The 23,648-nt window shown below is 49.8% G+C and overlaps 1 protein-coding gene across 2 annotated transcripts in view; it reads right to left on the bottom strand.

The window, feature by feature from the left end:
- The window catches only part of PLEKHA7 (pleckstrin homology domain containing A7), a 214,173-nt gene extending 190,776 nt beyond the window's left edge, over positions 1-23,397 (bottom strand). For both annotated transcript variants that reach the window (XM_080815472.1, XM_080815473.1), the window contains exons 1-3: positions 23,297-23,397; positions 23,106-23,182; positions 22,954-23,011 (exon numbers count right to left, since the gene is read on the bottom strand). In XM_080815472.1, coding sequence (XP_080671598.1) covers positions 22,954-23,011; positions 23,106-23,182; positions 23,297-23,382 — 221 coding nt within the window. In that variant the 5' untranslated portion in view covers positions 23,383-23,397. The remainder of the gene's footprint in view (positions 1-22,953; positions 23,012-23,105; positions 23,183-23,296) is intronic.
- Between the last annotated feature and the right edge of the window lie 251 nt (positions 23,398-23,648).

The following is a 23,648-nucleotide window of genomic DNA, read 5'->3' as shown; positions in this document are numbered from 1 at the left end:
TGAACTAATATCAAGATAGGCACCCCTTTGGCCCTCTTAGCAGCTCCAACCCCACCATCCCTTGCTGAGTAGCAAGAAGTATTTACCCTACAAAGGCTTACTATACTGAATCAGGCCAGCACTACCCCCCATGCCCAGACAGGGAAGCCCAGATCACAGTCCCCCGTTCTTTCTTTGGACTCTTCCCCTACCCAGGACATGGCAATGTTCTGCCTTCCCAACCACAAGACCTCCAACACTGGTGAGCTTTACTCCAAACTGCTCCTGGAGCGAGGCTGAGCTGCATTTGGTCAGATGAGCATTGTCTGGGATGGGGTGACCCCCAGATACATACATAGGTCCTACGGGGGGAAGGCTGATGCCAGGCTTTCTCCAGCCCCAGCTCTCTGGGGCTTCCTTAAAAACATCCTCTCCTAGTTCCCAGGTAATTAATAATAAGAAAAAGAAGGACACGCCTATTCATATTCAGCAGGCTGTCTCAAAACCATCCAAGCCACACCCAATAGAGCACTCCTGTCTCTGTGCCGCTGCTCGATGCCACACTGTCCCCATGACCCAAATATGGTCCTTCGCAGCCAGGTTGTGATTTCCCAGTTATTCCTAAGGTTCTGGAGTCAGTGAGAGTCTTGGCCCCATCACTTCTGAGCCTTCATTTCCTCATGCCTTCAAAGGGGCAAATAATCATGAACCTCAAGGTTCAGTGTGGGATAACTACACAAATACCGTGCCTGTGTATGGCACACAATACGTGTCCACTCGACCTTGATTTCTTTCCTTCTGGTCTATTCCACCCTCAGCTCTGAAGCACAACTGTTGTCCAGGGCCCTGCTCAAGTCCAGCTCCGCACGAAGAACCTTGAGGTATGGGACGGTATCTCCTCTGGCCATCACAAGGACCTGTACGACTGTGGGAACGCAACGGGCATCAAATACTCCCAGTGGTTAGCTGGTAAGCCAACACATTTTAATCTGCTGTTGTCACTGTGGATAAGCTTAATAGAATACATTGATTTTCAGAAAATTCCCCAGAAGAAGTGACTGGAAGCCAGCATGGAGATAAATAAGAATGCCATGTGATCCCCAGACTGGAGAGGACTCTTTGGGGACACCCAAGCCAGTGTACCCAAGGCCCATCCCTCTGCCTCTCAGGCCATAGCTCCCTTGGCTATAGGGAGGCACCATTCAGTGGCTGACTAGCTTCTCAGGCAGAGTCCCAAGAGAGAATAGTGCAGGGTTCACTATACCATTTAATAAATTCATTCAACAATTACCTTCTCTCAGCACACACCAAGAAAGTAACACAAGAAGTTACATGTGTTAACTATCTCAATTGTGATCATTTCACAATATGTGTGTGTGTGTGTGCGCGTGCGCACACACGCACGTGTATATATATATATATATATATATATATCAAAACATCAGGTGCGACATCTTAAATACATACTTTTTTGGTCAATCATACCTCAATAAAGCTAAAAAAATAATTTTCTAAACACCTTGTTCTAACAACTGTTTTACGCACTAGAGGTACAGTCTTTTTTTTTTTTTTAAGATTTTTATTTATTTATTTGACAGACAGAGATCACAAGCAGGCAGAGAGGCAGGCAGAGAGAGAGGGAGGGGAAGCAGGCTCCCTGCCGAGCAGAGAGCCCGATGTGGGGCTCGATCCCAGGACCCTGGGATCATGACCCGAGCTGAAGGCAGAGGCTTTAACCCACTGAGCTACCCAGGCACCCCTAGAGGTATAGTCTTAAACAAAACAGACATTCTGTTATATTCTAGCAGCAAAGACAAATAAATTAAAATCTAATGTGTCTGGGCTGACTGAGAACTCTAAAGAAAGAGAGAGGAGTTAAGGGAATAGAGTGTGCTGGGGGAGAAGATACCAGAAAGGCCACCCTGAAAAGGTGGTATCTGAGGAGAGACCTGAAGGAAGTCAGGGAGCAGTGGGCCATTGGAATATCTTTAGGAAAACATTCCAGATAAAGAGCACAGTGAGTGCAAAGTCCTGAAGACTGGTTGTGCTCACATGCCGGAGGAACAGCAAGGAAGCCAACACGGCTAGAGCAGAGCACCAGGGAGAGCGGGAAGAAATGAGGTCAGAGGAGTAACAGGGGTGGGAGCAGATGACACAGAGCCTCAAGGACCTAGGATTCTGCTGTGTGGGAGATGGGAGCCTTTAGGTGGTTTGGGAGGGGTGACATAATCCAAATTCCACTGGAGAACAATCTCTAGCTGCTGTACTGGGGGGAGGGGGAGAGAAGCACAGGGATTACTCAGGAGGGTATTGCAACAGTCCAAGCAACAGATGACAACAGTGTGGACTAAGGTGGTAACAGGTCATGGGTACAATCTGATTCTAGATATATTTCAAAGTAGAGATGGCAGGATATTTTGAAAGTTCCCTGGAAATGTGCCTGATGCCAAGCAGTCCTGGGCATTACCGGCTGCTTATACTGAGTAAACCAAAAGACAAACTGAATTTGGTCTCCAGAGCCCCAGCCTAGATACATGCGTGTGGAAAGTGCATCATGGCAGAGCGGCAGGAAGAGAGGCGCAGAAGCCCCCACCTGGCCAGGAGGGGCCTCTCCCTGCAGGACTCACCACCCATCCCCTCTGCCTCTGAAGGGCTGGGTGGCTCACAGGCAAACTGCTTCTGGCTTCCATAGGTGGAAGAACTCCTTCACAAGGATGCCAGTGAGGCAGCTTGGTGATATGAGTCCCAGTCCCAGCTCCACTACCTCCCGCTGTGTGACTCTAGGGAAGTCATTTGAGTCTGGGTCTCAGAGCCGCAGGTGCAAAAGAGAATCATAACATATGACCCAAGGTTCTTATAAGGTTCGAAGGCGTGCTGTGCAAAAACTGGCCAACTGCTTTTGAATCAGAATACACCAACCACTCCTAGTCGTGTGATCCTGGACGTAGCATCTCCTTGGGCCTCTGCATCCTCATCTACAAAATGGAGGGAATAACACCTTTCCAGGCTATTGTGAGGGTTAAACCAAATGCCGTGTGACAAATGTTGGTGGTACTCGTGAGATTTGATCGGATCCTATTGAACCTCTTCTGTGCCATCACCTCGCCCCTGCCAACTCTGCCCACCCTTCCCACCTGACCACCATAAGAGGAAGCTGAGGTATAAGGAAGACCCTCAGCTCACATCTCCCTCCTGTCAGGCTCAGTACCAGGAGCCCACTCCCACGTGCTCAGCAAAATGTCCTGGCCATCTTAAACATGGCCTCAGGCTCCAGCTCCTAGAAACAAAAATCACCTATGGGTTCTCGGTGGCAGCTTCTGCTCTCGGGGGCTCTCCCTGCAGCCGGCACCAGCCTCACAGGGCCCTTGGGAAGGGCCAGCATGCACATAGTAGGTGCTGAATAAGGTTTTGTGATTATAGAAACAAGTGCAGGGCACCCCCGCCCCCACCCCCAGCCCCAGAAAAACACCACTGGGCACAATGGTTAGAGGACTCCACTCCACAAGCCCACAACAGACCACCTTCACCATGCGTCAGACTCAAAACCCCAGGTCAAGTTTAAAACGTCCTGCACAAGGACCTTCGGCAGATCCTGCATGGGAATTATCCGCTATAGAAGTAAGTCCTGAAGGCCTCAGAGAAATCAGGCAGACCAAAGGGAAAGGAGACAGTGGGCCTACGAAAGTGAAAGCCTCCACGTTTACTCTTCCCCACTATCTCTGGGTGGCATTTAAGGAAGTCGGGAGCTGGGTGGGGCGACCAGGAGCGGAAGGGCGTTCAGTCTATGAGGAATTAGGATACTCTGGGGGAACTAAAGCCTAAATATAAAGAGTTTTCCTCAGTCTTCTTCAATTGACCCCAGCTTCTTCCTCTTCCTTTCCTTTACTCACAGCATCCCAACCCTCACCCCTTTCCCTTGGAAGCACTGAGTACACAGCCTGGGAACCAGACTTCCTGTAAGCGGGGTGGGGCCAAGGTCACCTGCCACAGGACTTCTACACATCGCCCAGAGCTGAGGAGGGACCAGCTAAGCAGGGCAAGCGTGAGGCTGGCTCTCGCCCTTCTAGGGGGTCAGGTTTTAACTAGGTCACCACTAGGACACTCACACCACCCACTCTTTATCTCCATCTCTTTCTATTTTAAGGCAGGAGTACTGCCAGCAGCGGTATGGGTTACCCAGCTTCTCCTCCTTTTGAGGCCAATCCCTCACCTGCGGAGGGGGTGGGTACCCTTCACAGGCTCCAGCCTACTTCCTCCAGCACCACCTCTGCAGACATCCAGCACCCAAGTACATCCCCTCCTCCTCCCGTACAACCATGGTGGGGCCATGGGCACACCCCTGCTCATGCCCTGGAGCCACACTGCCCTCAGGATGGAGCCATAGCTCCCCAGAGCAGCCCTTTCCTGCACCTCCTTCCTCTCCCTCTCACAACATCTTGAATGTACCACATTCTCTTACTACTCTGCCCATGCTGCTTCCTCTCCCATAAACAGCCAAACTCCCTCTTATCATCCAACAAATCCCTGCTTTTCAAGGTCCAGCTCAGGGTCCCCTTGTCCACCAGGACCTTGCCCACCGAGGACGGTCCCCCTCTGGTCCCCATGCTCTCCTTACCAAATCATTTGCGCAGTATCGTCTAGCTGTGGACATGTCTGTGTCCCTACTAGAGATCAGTCCTCCAGGTTCCTGGAGGACTGCAATGGCACTATGATTCATTAACTGAATGCTTACCATGTACTAGATACTGTCTGAGAGCCAGCAATATAGCAGTGAACACAACTGAGAAAGAAAATTCCTGCCTTCGTGGAGGTCACATTCTAGGGATAATAAATGGCTAACACACGGGAGTACTTTCTACGTTCAAGACTATTCTGAGTACTTTATATGAACTCATTTCATCTCCAGCACAATTACTATTATCCCCGTCTTACAGCTGAAGAACCCGATGCTCCAGATTACCTAACTTGCTCAGGATCCACAAGCTCGTAAGTGGCAGGGCAGGGATTCAAACCCAGGCAATCCTGTATCACATCATGCTCCCAAGGGCCATTCTGCCTCTCAGTACTATGTTCTCCGCTCTTCCTTACTCATTTTGGTATCCGGTGCCCAGACCAATGCTTGGCACACACACGGTGCTCAGTGTAAGTCTGTTAAATGAAGGGACCCTGAATAATGAATGCTAGTCCCCCTGAAGCACCTGCTCCCTCCCTTGTCCCCACCCATTCCCAACTCATAAAACCCCTAAGTCTTCCCTGATGCCTCCAACTCCTGAATTGTTTCCTCCTGGACATTCTTCTCCAGGCTGCACCCACACTGCTTACTGGACACTTGGTCACACACCGCTTAACCATCCTATCTGGTGCAGATATCTTGCTTCACCAGCAACCTGGGCTCCCTGACACCCCCCGGAGTACAACAAATATGGTGCCAGGACACGGCAAAAATGGATACACAAAGGCTGAACTGAATTCGGCCTCCCCTCTCCTTTTTTCCATTATCACCAGAGCTATTTCTCCCCTTACCCAGGGGAAGCAAGCCAGGACTTGGGTCAGATACAACCTTTGCTGCAACTATATCCAAACTGCCTAACCTCTTCCGCTGTAACAGCCAACATCATAATTAGGGTACAGCTGTGGTTAAAAATAGCAAGTACAGTTGGACATTTTTAACCCTCCGTGAAATGCATCAGGATGCTCAATGTCCTCTATTAGAAAATGCCTATACTTGAGAATCTGAGCTGGACAGTATACACAGGTACCCTCGGTGTATATCAGAAGATAAGTGTCGCTGCGGGATGTAAGTGAAAGAATTCTCCAAATATGCTTGGATCCATCAGCCATTATAGAGAAAAGCATACATGGAAACACCTGCTAAAATTTACTGAACTATACAATGCTCTGGGAACTGAGTATTTCACATGTCCAACTCAACCTACAGTGGGGTTATATCCTGATGAACTCACTGTATATTGAAAATATCAAAGTTAAAAATGCATTCAGGGGGCGCCTGAGTGGCTCAGTGGGTTAAAGCCTCTGCCTTCAGCTCGGGTCATGATCCCAGAGTCCCGGGATCGAGCCCCGCATCAGGCTCTCTGTTCAGCAGGGAGCCTGCTTCTTCCTCTCTCTCTTTCTGCCTGCCTCTCTGCCTACTTGTGATCTCTATCTGTCAAATAAATAAATAAAATCTTTTTAAAAAATGCATTCAGTGTGCCTGACCTATATAATGCCATAACTTAGTCTAGCCTACCTTAAATGTACTAAGAACACTTAAGTTAGCCTACAGTTGGGCAAAATCATCCACCACAAAGTCTACAATAAAATGTTGAAAATCTCATGTCATGTATTGAATCCTGTACTGAAAATTAAAAAAAAAAAAAGCAATGGTTTTAAGTCCATTGGTTGTTTACCTTCATGATCCTGGCTGACTGGGAGCTGTGCTCACCGCCGCTGCCCAGCATCACCAGAGTGTCAAAACACCTATCGCTCACGCAGGGAAAGATCAAAACAACTCAAAATTCAAAATTTAAAGCATGGCATCTGTGGAATGCGTATCTCTTTCCCTCCACAGTCATGTCATGTCAAAGAATCATAAGTTGAACCATTATAAGTCAGGGACTGTCTGTATTATTCTCACTTAACCACTACAAAAGACCCATGGGACAGATACCAGCCTTTGCCACAATTTGTTCAGAAGTTAAATGACCCGTCTGAGTTCCACAGTCACAAAGTTGGGCTGCCAAGCCTGCGTGCTCAGTCCCAACCTGACAGTTCCCCTATCTCCCGCAGCACAGTCCACCATGGAACATGATGGAAACAGGCCAAGCAGGCCTCAAAGGGACCATGAGGACCACCAGTTAAGGGCAGCTGGGGATGATCTCTTCCCTGCCACCTAACACCTGTGCTGCGAGGTCCCTAACCTGCCTGTGCCTCATATTCCTCATGAGGATAAGTACCTACCTCACAGGGTTGGTAGTAGGATTAAATGAGTCCCTGTCTGTTAAGCCCTTAAAACAATGTCTGTGATAAGCAATAGATAAACATTTGTAAAACAAGCAAATAAGGACTCAACAAAAGCAACTGGCTTCTTGGTGTGACAGTCCCTCTGCCCTAGTGCTCAGGTTACTGAACCCCAAAACCAAGCCAAATCCAACAGAGACCGTAAAGAAAAAAACAAATTCTCAAACCTTTCCAAGGACTCCAGAAGACAACCAGCACCATCCAGTCCTGCCGGACCCAAGGAGCAGCCTCGAAAGGCCCAGCAAGATCATTACTCGACACAGTCACTGCATCTTCAATCACTGGGCTCCTCAGACACATGGAGCTCTTGAGGCAAAAGGAGTGTGCTTTGGATTCTAATTTAAATATCTATCTGTTCACAGAATAGGAAGCCAATCACTTTCCTTTCCCCTAAAGAATTAATATCCCCACTGAGTTTTATAAACCATCTGGTGCCAAACACACAAACACATCTATGCATTTTCAGGTGAGGAAGGCTGAGAGAAGCCGACTGAGTGCTCTCCGCACCCGCCCACACACCAGGGCTCAAAAAATGTAATTATTCAAAGCCTCAGTAAATGGGTGTAATTTCAGGTACCACCAATTCCATCTAGAAATGCATTAATGGGTACAATGATTACAGATATTTAGCCTCGCAGCATTCATCTATTTCTTTAAATCCCCAGGTCAGAATGTGTTGAGGAAAAAAAAAAATCTCTCCCAACAATTTCCTAGGCAAGGAAGGAAACTTTTCCCCTCCCCAAGATCCTGACCATGGATTCTGTGGTCAGCTTACAACCCCAATTTACCCCCAATTTCAATCAACTCTCTCTCCTTGTATGTCTGCCAATGTCAAGAAGGTCATGCCAAATGTCAGATCAACCAACCCACACCAATTTGGTTGAGGACTGGCTCTGTGCCTGACACTGTTCCCAAGGAGCTGGCGAGCTATTTGTGGCACTGAGTCACAATCCTGCCCCTCCTCCATCTCCCCCAGGACCAGCTCAGGGAAGACTACAACACCAGACACCTCAACGACTTCCCCAACATCTCCACTGTCCGCCGGGACTTATCTGTTCTCCCACGCAGAGTAGCTTTTCCATTTCTCAACTTAATTGCAGCCTGCTTGCTGCCTCTGGCTTTCAACATCAATCACTCAGAATAACACACCCATTACTCCAGGCCTTCCTCTGCCTTCAGAAGGATCTCTAAGTGGTCCTGGGGTTCTGCGATGTGGATGTGCCAATCTACCCCCCTCCCAGGCAGATGTAGTCCCCACTCAGTGTTCACCCACCTGACCAGCCCTACTGCCCACCTCTAGGACCGCCAGCATCGTCAGGGCACAGAGAATGGCAGCACATTCCCAACCCCCAAGGGGGAAACCAGAGACCCACCAGGGGCCAGGGATCAACTCTAGGTAACAGGGTGGCCACTGACAGACAGCTGTGCCTACTGACACTTTCTCGGGGCCCTTCCCACAGCTTCATCCAAACAGTTACAGCAGAGGGCCTCCTGTAAATGCAAAGGCACGCAATACTTGAGCATCTACCCTGTGCCTAAAGGAGCTGCAGACAGGCCATCATGTTAGATTCTCAGTAAATGCTCAATAACACCGGGGAGGAGAGTAGCATCATCATTACTATACAATATCATTATCGTGGGGAGGCTGAAGCTCTGAGACATCTTCCCTTTCAGCATCCAGAGAATCCCTCGTGGAACTCGGGATAATGCTGATTCCCAGTCCCACCCCCTTGAAGTTTGGACTCAGCAATCTAGAACAGTTTGTACTTCATGTCCACCCTTACGACTCCTTCATCAAGTGCTCTGGCATGGATACCAGGGTCACTACCTCCAAAAAGAGAGCTAGATGCCCTGCCAGGCAATGCGAACACTACTGCTAGCACCAGGGAGCCCTCTCACCGGGGGTGAGGGAGGAGGATGAGAGGGGAGTATATCATAACTGCCCATTTGGAAAATGTGTTGATCGTAAGTACGAGAAACCCATCTATTTTCTCTCTGGTTGGACACAGCCACACAGGGCTTCAAAGACGAAGAATTGTTTCTCTGGTACTTAGGCACCAACGACGTCCTGCCCAGCTTCCTTTTAAGGACAAGTCTCAACAAGAAAACACACTTCTCCCTCTTGCTAGCCTGATCTTAGGAGATTTCCCCAAAGCGAACAAACCATCGCTTTCTGCAGACTGTGCCACACAGGCGGGGGCTCCACTTCTAGGAGGAGTGATGACAACAATTAATTCTTACATAGCATGTGAGATTTGCCAGGCACTATTCTAAGTGTACGTACAGTTGTTGTCCCCATTCTACAGATGAAGAAACATCTGAAGACAGAGAGAGGTTTAAGTGACCTGTCCAACCTGGCAGCAAAGACAAGATTTCAACCCTGGGACTCAGACTCCAGAATTCATGCTTTATAACCCCCACCACCCAGCACCACCCCTCAGAAGCAGGAGTCGGGGAACCCTTAGGGCAATATCCCCAATTACATCACTCTCCTGAAGCCCAGCTACTATTTAGTGAAGGGTGTTATCCAGGACAAGTCCCTATGCCTCAACTCAGCACCAGCCTCTTCAAGGTGCAGACAAGCACACACATACTTTACACCCCCTAGCTCCTGCCAATTTCGTCTCCTGGCCTCTCTTGCCTTGGGCTGCCCATTGCTCTGCTCCACAGATGCCTGGCCTTCCTCACGCTCACCCTCTGAAGCTTCCTAGGGCCCCGTCCTCAGGATCACCAGCCCCCATTACCTATACTGAAATTGTCCAGTGTCCCTCTCCTTCCCTGGACTGGGCCCTGCTGGAGGGCAGGGATGATGACATTTATTTCTCTCCATGGCACCCAGTGCAGAGACTGGCATATAGCACATGGTTCACCAGAGTCTGGTGACTCAACAGGTGAATCCTGGACCAAAAGCCATCCAGCCTCTCATTAAACTGCCCCTCCAATAAGGTGCTCACCACTCTTCAAGGTGGCCCACTGGTTCCATCTGTGGACTTGCACAGAAACTCAGTTTGCGAGCGAAGAGGATGATTATTGCAAAGGTGACTGCACTAAGCTACAAAGTTGCTCTGGCTCCACTCCTCCTGGGAAGGAGACTGTCTCCCCTCCCACTTCACCCAGGGGGAGAGAACACTGGAGGCGGTGCTGCCAGGGGCCTGGGTAGAGGGCTTGAATGGGCCCTCTGCCCCCTCCACCCCCGAGCACACTGCACCCTGCCTGCAGGGCAGACTGTCCCAGGGAAGCACAAGAGGTAGCCCGCAGTCCCTGGGAGAGACTGCATGCTAACGCCAAGCTGTCAGACCTCGAGAGGGTGAGGGCTCTGCCTTGGCAGAAAAAGCCCCTGAGAAACCCTGAGAACACTGGCTGGGGCGCTGGAAACACTCTTCTGGCAGAACCTGAAAGAGACAGACTGGCTGTAAGCAGGCTTAAGAGGCTCATCAGCCCCTAAGCTGTGGTCAGCTGACATGGGCGGGTGGCGTCGGGGGGGGGGGGGGGGGCAGACAGTCCACTCTCCCAGAGCACCAGGGACCTGCCCACTGCCCTGCCTAGGGACTATTCAACCCACCCCTCACTCATCCACCCTGCAGGGGACTTTCTGAAGGAGGCCCAAAGGGTCATCAGGGAAGGTACCCAGGACCAGTTTGGGGGGATAACACTACAGGAGGATTCAGTACAGGGGGAGTGGCTATGCGAGTCAGAAGACACCACGGTAGAAACAGTGCACACAAATTTGGAGCCAAGACGACTCGGGTTCTAAGTGCCAGCTCCCCTACTGCTGCTCTGGCATCAGGAAGATCTTTTAACCCTGTCCCTCCCCCAGCCTCCACTGCTTGATCTGTAAAATGAGGCTAATAAAAATCCCTGCCTTTAAAAGGAATGCATGTGTTTCTCAACTATAGAGTACCATGAAGATTATTACTGTTGACATCTGGGGCCCAGGCAGCACCAGACAATAAGCCTGTCCTTCAGCAGTCAGAGCCGATAACCAGGTGGCCACCCAGATTAAGGAGAGGACATCTGTGCCGCCTTCTAAATGCCCGGGAAACAGCCAGCCCAGGAGCGTTTTCACACCTCATTACCCTGGGCTCTTGGTCCCCAGGTCCCTGCAGCCTGGACAAGGACCTGTGGCCTTGGGACAGCACAGCCCTGGTGGTCAAGGTTAGTGTTGTTTTGTTTTTGGGTTTTTTTTTTAAGATTTTATTTATTTGACAGTGAGAGAGGGATCACAAGTAGGCAGAGAGGCAGGGAGAGAGAGAGGAGGGAAGCAGACTCCCTGCTAAGCAAAGAGCCCAATGTGGGGCTCAATCCCAAGACCCTGAGATCATGACCTGAGCTGAAGGCAGAGCCTTAACCCATTGACCCACCCAGGTACCCCTAGTGTTGTTTCTTTAGCTAACTTTTAATTTGGAAATCATTTTAAACTTAGAGAGAGGTGCAAGAATAGCACCCCTCACCCAGCCTCACCCATTGTTAGCATTTTTCCAAATGCTCTATCATCCGCTCCCTACACACGTGCGTGCGCACACACACATACACACGTAGTTTTTTCTCAACGGTTTGAGAGCAAATACGTCAGTATTTCCCAAGAATGAGGACATCCTTTTAATAACCAAAATGGTTATACAGTTTTTATTGGTTCAAATTCTGAGTTGAGTCCTATAGTTTGCATGCCCCCTGACCCAGGCAACCCCAGTTCGAGGGCACCAGATTTCTGCACCAGCTGCTGAATATAATAAGGACTCAGAATTCACATTTCCACCCCATCTCATAGCTATGTGGATGTACAAAGAGGAGCTCACATTTATTGGGCATTTACTAGGTGTCAGGCACCTGCTGGGCACCCTTTCCATCAATCAATTCATATAATCCCCTTACTTATCCCCATTTCTTTGGTGAGGACATGAGGCTTAAAGGAAAAAGGTAACCGATCAAGGACAGGGAACTGTAACTGGTGGAACTGGAATCATAATCTGGGAATCCAGAGCCAATGCACCTACCCACCACCTCCTTACACACCCTACCACCACATACACAACACCTATACATTTTTCTGTATGATGAAGTTGCCTGGCTGTCCTTTGGCTTCCGAAAAAATCCAGCCAGCATCCAGGTGACCCAGAGTAGGTTAGACGGGAGACAGTGGGGTGGTCTGGCACAACTCAAAATCGGCCCAAGCAGAAGATGTGAACAGATATTTCAGCAAAGAAGACATCCAAATGGCCAAAAGACAAATGAAAAAGTGCTCAACATCACTCGGCATCAGGAAAATACAAATCAAAACCACAGTGAGATACCACCTCACACCATCAGATTGGCTCAAATTAACAAGTCAGGAAACGACAGATGTTGGCGAGGATGCAGAGGAAGGGGAACCCTCCTACACTGTTGGTGGGAATGCAAGCTGGTGCAGCCACTCTGGAAAACAGTACGGAGGTCCCTCAAAAAGTTGAAAATAGAGCTACCCTATGACACAGCAATTGCATTCCTGGGTATTTACCCTAAAGATACAAAGGTAGTGATCCGAAGGGGCACGCATACCCGAACGTTTATAGCAGCAATGTTCACAATGGCCAACTATGGAAAGAGCCTAGATGTCCATCAACAGATGAATGGATAAAGAAGATGTGGTATAGGGGCGCCTGGGTGGCTCAGTGGGTTAAAGCCTCTGCTTTCAGCTCAGGTCATGATCCCAGGGTCCTGGGATCAAGCCCCGCATCAGGCTCTCTGCTCCGTGGGGAGCCTGCTTCCTCCTCTCTCTGCCTGCCTCTCTGCCTACTTGTGATCTTTGTCTGTCGAATAAATAAATAAAATCTTTAAAAAAAAAAAAAAGATGTGGTATATAAATACAATGGAATACTATGCAGCCATCAAAAGAAACGAAATTTTCCCATTTGCAACAACATGGATGGAACTAGAGGGTATTATGCTAAGCAAAATAAGTCAATCAGAGAAAGACAATTATCATATGATCTCTCTGATATGAGGAATTTGAGAGGCAGGGCTGGTGGTCATGGGAGGTAGGGAAGGAAAAAATGAAACAAGATGGCATCAGGAGGGAGACAAACCATAAGAGACTCTTAATCTCATGAAACAAACTGAAGGTTGCTGGGGGATGGGGGGGTAGGGATAGGATGGCTGGGTGATGGACATTGGGGAGGATATGTGCTATGGTGAGCCCTGTGAAATGTGTAAGCCTGATGATTCACAGACCTATACCCCTGGGGCAAATAATACACTATATGTTAATTTTAAAAAGAAAAAAAAAAAAAAGATGGCCCAAGGTCTCAACAGCTGCTTATGTCTTCCTCCAAGTCTGTACATCCCCCTTTGAAGATGCATGGCCCAGAGAGGCTAGAAGCCAATGAGCCATCTCCCCACACCCCCCTGGTCCTTTAAGACTGAACAAGGGGATTAGTGTCCTGGGAGCACACATTTCTGTTTGGGAAAACACCAAGCCATACAATGAACATGATACATCCTGCCAAAGCACTGATCTTAAGTGAAGATATGGGAAGGGATTTTATAATAAGTTAAATTAAGGGTCAAGTCTACATGAATTTTTGGATAGTAGCCACATTTGATGACATTTCCTGCCATCCAATCACCCAGGAGAGTTTGCCTTCATCATCTTCAGTCATTCAGCTGTGGTTGAAAAAGTCTAAGAAGCCCTTGTCTGAGACAATAACATGTCCATGTCTTCTCTGAACTCGAAAAGGCTGAACCAACACAGCATGAGGCTTTAGGAAGTCCTTTTATTCCTCTGAGCTCACTTTTCTGCACTGAAAACCCAGTTAACTGTGAGCTTCCAATCAGATAACGTTCGTGAAGTACTCTGTAAATAATAAAACACTAACCCAGGGGCGCCTGGGTGGCTCGGTGGGTTAAAGCCGCTGCCTTCGGCTCAGGTCATGATCCCAGGGTCCTGGGATCGAGCCCCGTATCGGGCTCTCTGCTCAGCAGGGAGCCTGCTTCCTCCCTTCTCTCTCTGCCTGCCTCTCTGCCTACTTGTGATCTGTCTGTTAAATAAATAAAAAATCTTTAAAAAAAAAAAAAAAAAAAAAAAAAAAAAACACTAACCCAAAACACTTGTCATTTCAGAAAATCAGAAACAAATGTTTTGACAGCCATATAAAGGCATCAGGCAAATGAAACCGTATTCCTCCGTGTTTCTCCCTCTGTCAATACTGACGTAAGACACCATGGCAGTTCACTGAGCAGAGATTCAAACCCGTGCTCTCTTCTGAAGAGATGGGAAGACTGGAGCAAGCACCTCATTAAATCCCCAAACAGTCCACATTCTGATATGCTTTCCCAAAGAGACTCCTATCAAAGCCCTAATTTAAGAAGCACAAGGTTTACTCCCGTAAATATCGAGAGAATGGACAGAGATCTGTCAATGCACATGAAACCTCCAACCACCCTCTTCACACACACAGCCCTGAAAATCAGGGATAGTTCCGCTCCCCCCACCCCCAGCCCATCCTTTCTCTGAAGCACACCCCTCACAGGGGTAAAGAGCCTTAGGAGCTACTTGCAACCATCTTTTTTTTTTTTTTTTTTTTTAAGATTCTGTTCATTTATTTGAGAGAGAGAATGAGAAAAAGAGCACAAGAAGGGGAGGGTCAGAGGGAGAAGCAGACTCGAGCCCGATGAGAGACTCGATCCCAGGACTCCAGGATCTTGACCTGAGTCGAAGGCAGTTGCTTAACCAACTGAGCCACCCAGGCGCCCTGTAACCGTCTTTCTTACAGAGGTTTTCCCAGAACTTTTTGAGAGCGTGGTACAAATCAGGGCTGCTAATCCTTCCTTCTGCTCTCTGCACAACACCACTGTTGTTCCTTTTGTAAAGGACCTAACGCTTCAATCCCTGAGCCAGTTTTCACTCTTGATAAAACAACCAGGAAATGAAACGTAAAGTGTGGGATTATGCCAAAACTGGCCAAGCTGGGAGAAGCTTTTCTTAACCTTCAACAAGAGGTTTCAGAATTTCCATTTTAAGTAGATGAGAGCTGCTGTTTCCCAGAAATTCTTTGCAAAACTGTTGCTTTCTGGTTTGAAATGCTGTTCCCATCAATGAGAAAGATGACAAATGAGAAAGAGGGCAAATAAATGAACCAATAGTTTGGCACTCTACAAGACGAATTTCACTAACATGAAGTTCAGCATTTGTCTGGGGAGAAAAAGTGGCAGACAGGAAATGTAGGGGGGGGTGGTGCTGGAAGACTCCTTCAGTGATGGCATAATTAAATCTTACGAGGGCACGTTCCTGGGCCTTCCAGTATTCACAGACTTTTCCAAAGGGCCTTCTATACTTGGCGCCTACAGCCCACTGGGGTACCCGCCTGGACATTCAGTCATCCCTGGTTCAGCCTTCATTCCCCAATTCCTCTTTCCCTTTAATTTCAGAGAAAATGGGTTTGCTGAATACAAAAACACACTCCAGATATTTAGTCTTATCTCTAGAAAAGTAACCCTTCTGAAGGAATCTTAAAACCTTGTCTCATGGGGTGCCTGGGTGGCTCAGTGGGTTGAGCCGCTGCCTTCGGCTCGGGTCATGATCTCAGGGTCCTGGGATCGAGTCCCACATCGGGCTCTCTGCTCAGTGGGGAGCCTGCTTCCCTCTCTCTCTCTCTCTCTGCCTACTTGTGATCTCTGTCAAATAAATAAAATCTTTAAAAAAAAAAAAAAAAAAAAACACCTTGTCTCATGCCCAGTCCCCACTCCCTGCCTGCATGGGACATGATTTTTTTGTTGGTTGTTTTTTTTTTAAGATTTTATTTATTTCTTTGACAGAGAGAGAGAGAGAGAGATTACAAGTAGGCAGAGATGCAGGCAGAGAGAGGGGGGAACCAGGCTCCCCGCTGAGCAGAGAGGGCTCGATCCCAGGACCCTGAGATCATGACCTGAGCTGAAGGTAGAGGCTTAACCCACTGAGTCACCCAGGTGCCCCTATGGGACATGTTCTTAACTGCCTATTCCCAACCACCTAGAGCTCCAAGCTCTACCCAGCCTCCCTCCTCCTTATTCCTGTCCAGGAGAGTGTGAGCACTAGCACCGTTGCCTTGTGGTGTCTTGGGAGTGGGTATGGTGGTGGTGGGTCAGCACACAAAGTCATCACCCTGATGTTTGCATTCGAAATATTCTACAATACAGGGGCGCCTGGGTGGCTCAGTGGGTTAAGCCTCTGCCTTCGGCTCAGGTCGTGATCTCAGGGTCCTGGGATCGAGCCCCGCATCGGACTCTCTGCTCAGCGGGGAGCCTGCTTCCCCTTTCTCTCTCTGCCTGCCTCTCTGCTTACTTGTGATCTCTGTCAAATAAATAAATAAAATCTTTAAAAAAAAAAAAAGAAATATTCTACAATACAGACATGAACCTGAGAGTCATGCTAATAAGTTGATTTTTTTTTAACTTGGAATGACTGAATAGCAAATAATAGCAAATAAAAAACACCATGACAAGTTGAGGGAAAACCGAAGGAAAAAGGAAAAAGTTTAGTACTTTAATACCTCGAGTGACACCTTTTTCCAGCTTTGTGAACAAGTGTCCCTGCACTTTTTGATTTTGCACTGAGTCCTGCAAATTATGTAGCCAGGCAGGACCTGCTGCGGTCCGCAGGGCTAAGGTGGGGAAAGTCGGTCTTGCTCCAAGCCTCAGAAATGTCTTTCCCAAGAGCCTCACTGGCCTCACTTGGGGCTGGACACCCACAAGGAGAATGGCCCCTACACAGGATGGCCTTGCAAGTCTCCAAAGCTAAATGAGGAACGGAAAGCTAGAAGAGACCTTGTGCAATCAGCTGCTTCCCGCCAGGACCCTGGAGCCAAGTCACAGAGGACATGAGGCAACCAGGGAGGGAAAGAACCAGGGAGGGGATCCCAATAGATGTCCCATTCCCCAGATGCAGAGCATGAGGTTATGAGGTGAAGTAGCAGAGGAGGCCACGTTCCTACTTCAAGTGCTATTCTGGACAGCAAGCAACGACTTCCAGGAAGGCTCAGATTGGAGCACTAGCCTCGACAGGCTCAGCTCCTGGCTACTTTGCTTCTTTCACCTTGCCCAGGCTCCCCTAACCCCTGATCTCCTCCCCGACAGGTTTTCCAAAACTTGGAATACCTACTAAACTCATTGAGTCCCTTAAGACACTACTGCTTCAATAAATACCAAGCGCCTACTCAGAGCCCAGGGCTGGGTTGGGTACCAATGCCTCAGAAATGCAGAACAGGGTACCAGCCTTCGAGGAACCACCCTGGCACAGGCAGGGTGGCCAAGACCCTCCTCATTCCATTCATCCTCTTTATTGACTCAGGATCTACTCAAAGCCTACTGTAGGAAGAAGCCAACCACAGGGTGCCACAAAACCCCCGAAAACCAGCCCAGTGTAACACCCTTGCTCTTAAAGCCTATTCTAGAACTTTACCCTCATGGGTCTCACACGTGAAAAGGTTGTGTCTGCCAAACTGCTTTTACTAATTAATAATTAATGTCTTCCATTTCTTCCATTCTTTACTAATCAGAGACTTGCACCACCACCAATCAGCTCAGGAGACCAAGGGCTGCTGCCTTTCTCAAGTGCCTCAATCCCCAGCAGAAGCAAAGAAGGCCTCTGCCCTGTGAGCCTTGGGCAGCCTGATTCAGAGCAATGGCACCTGGCACAAGGCTCCTTCAAGTATCAATGCTGCCTCACACCTGTGACCTGGGGTAGAAGCCGCCCCACTACCATGGGTACCATTTTTGAGACTGAAGACTAACTTTCTAGTCCAGCTCTAAGCACTCCAGACAAATCACTGAACATTCATGGACCAGAATACAATTATCTCTGCTCTTCTGCTGTTACAAAAACCAAGTAAGAAAAGATACCAGAAATAAGCTAGCTGCCCTTTGCTGTTGGAATGCCCAGGATTACTATGAGTTTCCACATCAGTAAAATGGAACTAATAACAGTCCCTACCTCACCAAATTGTTGTAAGAATTAAATCACATAATAGTTATAAAACAGTTCCTGGCATTTTTCAAAGACTGGAAAAGATGAGGCTATTATATAATTGCTACTACTCTTATTGCTGCTGCTGTTAATGACACTATTATCTCCATTAGTATTCTATCTTGCTACTTGGCTAAGAGACTCATGGAAAAGTAGAAAAGTTTTGAAGTGTAAGTCTCTTTTTTTAAAAGATTTTATTTATTTATTTGAGAGAAATAGAAAGCAAAAGAGAGAGAGCATGAGCAGGGGGAGGGGCGGAGAAGGAGGAAGACTCCCAGCTGAGCAGTGGGGGGAGAGGGGAGACCAGGAGAGGGAGAGAAACCCAAGCAGACCACACTGAGTGCAGAGGCTAACGTGGGGCTCAGTCTCACAACCCTAAGATCATAACCTGAGCTGAAACCAAGAATTGGACACTCAACCGACTGCACCACCCAGGCACCCCACTTTAAGGATATTCTTTTTTTTTTTTTTTAAGATTTTATTTATTTACATGACACAGAGAGAGAGAAAGCACAAGCAGGGGGAATGGCAGGCAGAAGGAGAATCAGGCTTCCTGCTGAGCAGAGAGCTTGACTCAAGGTTCAATCCCAGGACTCTGGGATCATGACCTGAGCCGAAGGCAGTTGCCTAACCAAGTGGGCCATCCAGGCACCCCTAGAGTATAAGTCTTCTTGAAGAGGATATCAGCATCACCAAGTTTAGAATTAGGGAAACCAGCAGTAGATTAACCCTTTTATGTTTTTCCCTAATCCAAAATTGAACCCAAATGCAGAAATCAAAAGCAAAATGCACCAGTCTTAGCTCAAGTTTTTCTGCTTTAAGAAATGTACTTCTGGGGGTGCCTGACTGCCTCAGTTGGTAGAGCATAAGGCTCCTGATCTCAGGGTCATGAATTCAAGCCCCACGGGTTAGGTGTAGAGATTACTTTAGGGAAAAAAAACACAACACTTTGGGTTTTCTTATGTACAGCAGGGTTAAAGAACCCTGTATTAAACTAAGAAAGAGAGAGGGAGAGAGAGAGAGAGAGAGAAAAGGAAGGAAGGGAAGGAAGGAAGGAAAAGGGAGGGAGGGAAGATGGAGGGAGAAGAAAGAAAGAAAGAAAGAAAGGGAGGGAGGGAGGGAGAGGAAAGGGAAGGGGAGGAGAGGAGAGAAGAAACGTACTCTGGGAAGTATCAAAACGTCTGCTAAAAATTAGGAGCAACTGATGCACCTTGAAAACCTCACACAACCTTCCAGACCAAGGAGCCATGCGGGAAAATAAAACCAGCTATGCCAAATGTCTGTTCCTCTAACTGAGGCATATTAGAGGAGGATTCCCCCCCACCAAAAAATAGAACATTCAGGGGCACCTGGGTGGCTCAGTGGGTTAAAGCCTCTGCCTTCGGCTCAGGTCATGATCCCAGGATCCTGGGATCGAGCCCCCAATCAGGCTCTCTGCTCAGCAGGGAGCCTGCTTCCTCCTCTCTCTCTCTGCCTGCCTCTGCCTACTTGTGATCTCTGTCTGTCAAATAAATAAATAAATAATCTTTAAAAAAAAAATTCAGAAATGATCAGAGCAAATCTAAAAAAGTTGACTGACTAAAGCAAAGCATTTTTTATGTGAGGAAAAGGAGAACAATTACTCCCAAACTGTTCAGTGTCTCAAGAAGCTGTCTCAGGAGACAGGAAACACAGTTGGGTGCCACAGTGCCCAGCCTCCCCATATGGCTGGCCTTTGAAAGTAGGGGATCAGTCACACACTGCTTTCCCCTAAACCTCGGAGGACCCTGGGGGATGGGGAGCCAGAGTTGCTTTAGGATAATCACAAGGGGGACACCTGGGTGGCTCAGTTGGTTAAGGGTCTGCCTTAGGCTCAGGTCATGATCTCAGGGTCCTGGGATCAAGTCCAGCATTGGCTCCTTGCTCAGCAGGGAGCCTGCTTCTCCCTCTGCCTGATGCTCCCCCTGCTTGTACTCTCCTCTCTCTCTGACAAATAAATAGATAAAATAAAAATTTTAAAAAAAGATAATCACTAGGAACTTCAGAGTCACCACAGAAGAGTCAGCAAAAGAGAGAAGGGCAGGAGGCTGTGGCAACGGCTGACAAAGTCCTACCCAGCCCTCAAGTCCCCCAACTCAAGACTTAGTCTAGTACTTCATGGTAGAGACAGATACTATCAGACAGGAATACCCATGTCTCCCCTCACTAAACCTATCAGCCTCCTAGCATGAGCTCTGACATGGGCAGCCCTCCCTACCATCAAATGGATGAAAGGCCCTGTTCCCAGCTGGGACTCCTGAGACCAAGCCCAGGATCCGCAGGTCCCCACCCTCTCACCTTGTCAGAAACACTGCTCCAGGAACTGTCCCATCTCTTTCCTGCGTCATCTAATTCATTCCCAGCAGAACAGAGCATGCTCTACTCTCTCCCACTAAAAAAAGACTCCCCGCTGCCACATCAAACCCAAAACCTCCCCAATTCCCAGCTAATGTTTCCAACCTGCTCCCTAACAAAACTGCCTGAAAGATTCGCCTATGCTTACTAATCCCAATTCTGCACCCCGTATTTTCCCCTCCACCTACTCTAACCAGGTTCTGTCCTTTAAGCTTCTGTGAACCTCTCATTCTACTGGGGTTCCTCCTACCTTCTCAGTCTCCTTTGCTGGATCCACCTCTTTTCCTAACCTCTAAATGCTGTGTCTCAAGGCTTAGGTCATTCTTCTGTCTACACGTGCTTCCAAGGTGAGTTCAACTAATCCTGTGGCCTGAACACCATCTTCCATACCCCAATACACCTTTGCAGTCCTCTCTCTCTCTCTCTCTCTCTCTTTTCTGAGCTTCAGGATCCATCCATCTGCCTAGTGGACATACTCATATCTCAAACCTCTCAGATCTCATGCTTTCCCCCACCGCAAACCTGCTCCTCCCAGCCCTCCCATCTGAAGATATAAGTACCATCCACTCAGGTGCTCAAGCCTCTCGGAGTCATCTCTGACTCTTTTCTTTATCTCACAGACTGCATCCAGATCATCAAGCCTGAATCTGACCACTTCAGATGAAAACATACCCAGTGCTACACCCTCAGTCAAGTCATCAGCAACAGACTGCTACTACTATCCTGCCCACTACACTTGCCCACCTCCTTACAGCCCACTCTACAGCAGAGAGAATGATCTTCCTAAAAATGCACACCAAATCATTGCTCCCCCACTTCAAACCCTCCAGTGATTTCTCCCTAGGCTTAGGATAAAGTTTAAAAACCCTTTACCCTGGCTCATAAAGTCCTACACCATTTGCTCCCTCCTATCTGTAACCTCTTCCCTTGCAACCTCCTCCCTTGCTCACCACATTCCAGCCTCTCCACTCTGGACTTGAAGTTCTTTCTGCCTTCAAGCCCTTGCACTGGCTGGTTTCTTGGGGATATGCTTTGCCATCTCATCAACACAAGGATGGCTCTCCCCTGACATTCAAATTTTACCTTAAATGTCACCTATTCAGAAACACCACCACAGACCGCTCAATCCAACACCACCACTTGATATCCCATTACCTTAGCTTAATTTTCTGCACAGTAGTTACCGCTGACACTATTCTTGGTTTTTAAATTTATTTTCTGCTCCCTCTCCCCACCAGACTGCAAGCTCCATGACCATCCAGATGTTGTCTGCCTCATTCAGGTCTGTGGTTCCAATAACTAAAACGATGTGCGGCACACAAGGAGAAATCTAATAAACATCAATGAATGCAGTTATGAGCAGAAAGGTCCACTGTCTGAGAGGTTCTGAAGTCTTAGCCAGCTCTCCAACTTCTCTCTCAAACACAGATGTGAGGCAGGACCCCAGCCACGGTCCTAGTGTCCACCTGCATAAAGCTCATCCACCAGAATTTCGAACGTCCTGCAAGAGCCCAAACTAGGGAGGGAGGATATAGGATTTTCTGAGACCACCGAGCTCCGACTAGGCTGCTCCACTATTGCCTAGCAGTGTTTTCGGTTGGTGAAAAAGGAATTCTGACTCACAGCCCCCAAAAGTAACAGTACTTGTCAGACCCCCGTCCAAACCTTGGCTAGTCCATTCATTCCGTAAACAAAGATTTACCCAGTGCCTTCTCTGTGCCAGGCACTGGGCAAAGGACCCAAAGCAGCTTCTGACCGCAGGGAGCTGACTGGCAACCACGCAGAACTTTGCAGAGAAACGCAGCAACACAGGTAAAGGCCCGGAGCAAGAAGGAACCGCCGTACTAGTGCTCGGGGCTGCGCGGCGCCCTCGCGTACTGCCCCACGATTTCACAGACCTACAGACCCAGGTCTGGGGTAACCTGGCTAGTGGCGCAATGCTCGCGGGCTTTTTCTGAACTACCGCTTGCAAGCGGAGGCTGGAGCGACTGTCCCCTTGAAGCACCGGCTTTCCCAGACGCGCAGCGTTCGAGGAATATTATTGGCTGATGAGTTCCCTCCCCACCCCCACCACTCCCCCGCCCCAACGCAGGCCCGCGCTCTAGATGGCGAGGGGGGTGCGGTTCCGACTCTCCACCACCACCCCAGTCAACAAAGTCCAAGACCAAGTCCTCCCCACTCGAGATGCCCTCCGTCTCTACTCCCCACTCCCAGCCCCCAGCTCCCGGACCCCGAATGCAGCAATTATTTCCACTCTCCCCACCCCAGCCCACAGCTGTGGGTCCCGGCCGGGCTCGGTGCCGGCCCCGGACCCTGGCGGGGAGGCGTGTCCTGCCCCTCACACCCGCGCCCGAATCCCGTCCAACTGCAGGACTGGGGTGGGGGGAGGCAGTTTGCGGCCCCCCCCCCGCGGAGATGCGGGCCCCGCCGCCCCCTTTCCCGGAGCCCGCCACATAACTCCGGCACACAAAACCCCACAGCAGTGCGGCCTCCGCGCTGTGCGCGCCAACTCGCCCCGGACCCGCGCGGGAGGCGGGGGGCGGGCGCGCGCGGCGGGAACCGGTCGGATCCCGCCGCACAGGTGCGAGCGCGGCGACCGGGTCACTCACTCGATGAAGTAGCTGGCTCCCTCCTCCGTGAAGCCCTCCTCCCAGCCGCGGGGCAGGTCTGCGGAAATGCCAAAAAAGTCGGGTCAAACTTGAGCCGCCCGAGCGCGCGCCTCCCGAACGCTGCCCCCCAACCCCGCCGGCCCGGCTCCCACCTGAGCGGATCATGTGGCCGGAGTTGACTGGCTCCCCGGTGCGCGGGTGCAGCCAGGTTGTGCGGCGGAGCTCGTCACTGCGGGAGAGAGGTGCACCTGTTAGCGCCGCCGCCGCTCCGGGGACGCCCGCCCGGCCCCGCACCCCGCCCGGCCCACGCCCACGCCCGAGTGCCCGCTTGCCCGCATCGCACTTGATGAAGAAGACGCGGCCGTCCCGGCACACGCCATAGGACCAGTGCTCAGGTAAAGTGTCCCGCCCGACCGCCGCCGCCGCCATGTTCGCCGAGCGCCGAGCCGCCGCGGCCGCCGCGGGGCGGGGGAGAGGGGGCGGAGGCGGGGGAGGGGGAGGGGGAGGGGGCGGGGGCGGGGGGGCCGGAGGGGGCGGTGCGGGCGGCGGGCTCGCGGGCTCCGCTTGCGCGGGCGCTGGCCTGGGGCGCTTCATCCCGGCGCGCGGCGACGTCCCGGGAGTCTCGAGTCCCCGCACGGCCTCCGGAGTTCGTCGCCGCACGGGCCGACCGGGGCGCGGTGGCCGCGGCCTTTGTC

The sequence above is a fragment of the Martes martes genome, assembly GCF_963455335.1.
Source record: "Martes martes genome assembly, chromosome: 10".
In the NCBI taxonomy this organism is placed as follows: domain Eukaryota; kingdom Metazoa; phylum Chordata; class Mammalia; order Carnivora; family Mustelidae; genus Martes; species Martes martes.
Note: the sequence above shows the minus strand (reverse complement) of the source record. Positions and strands in the feature narration are given on the sequence as shown.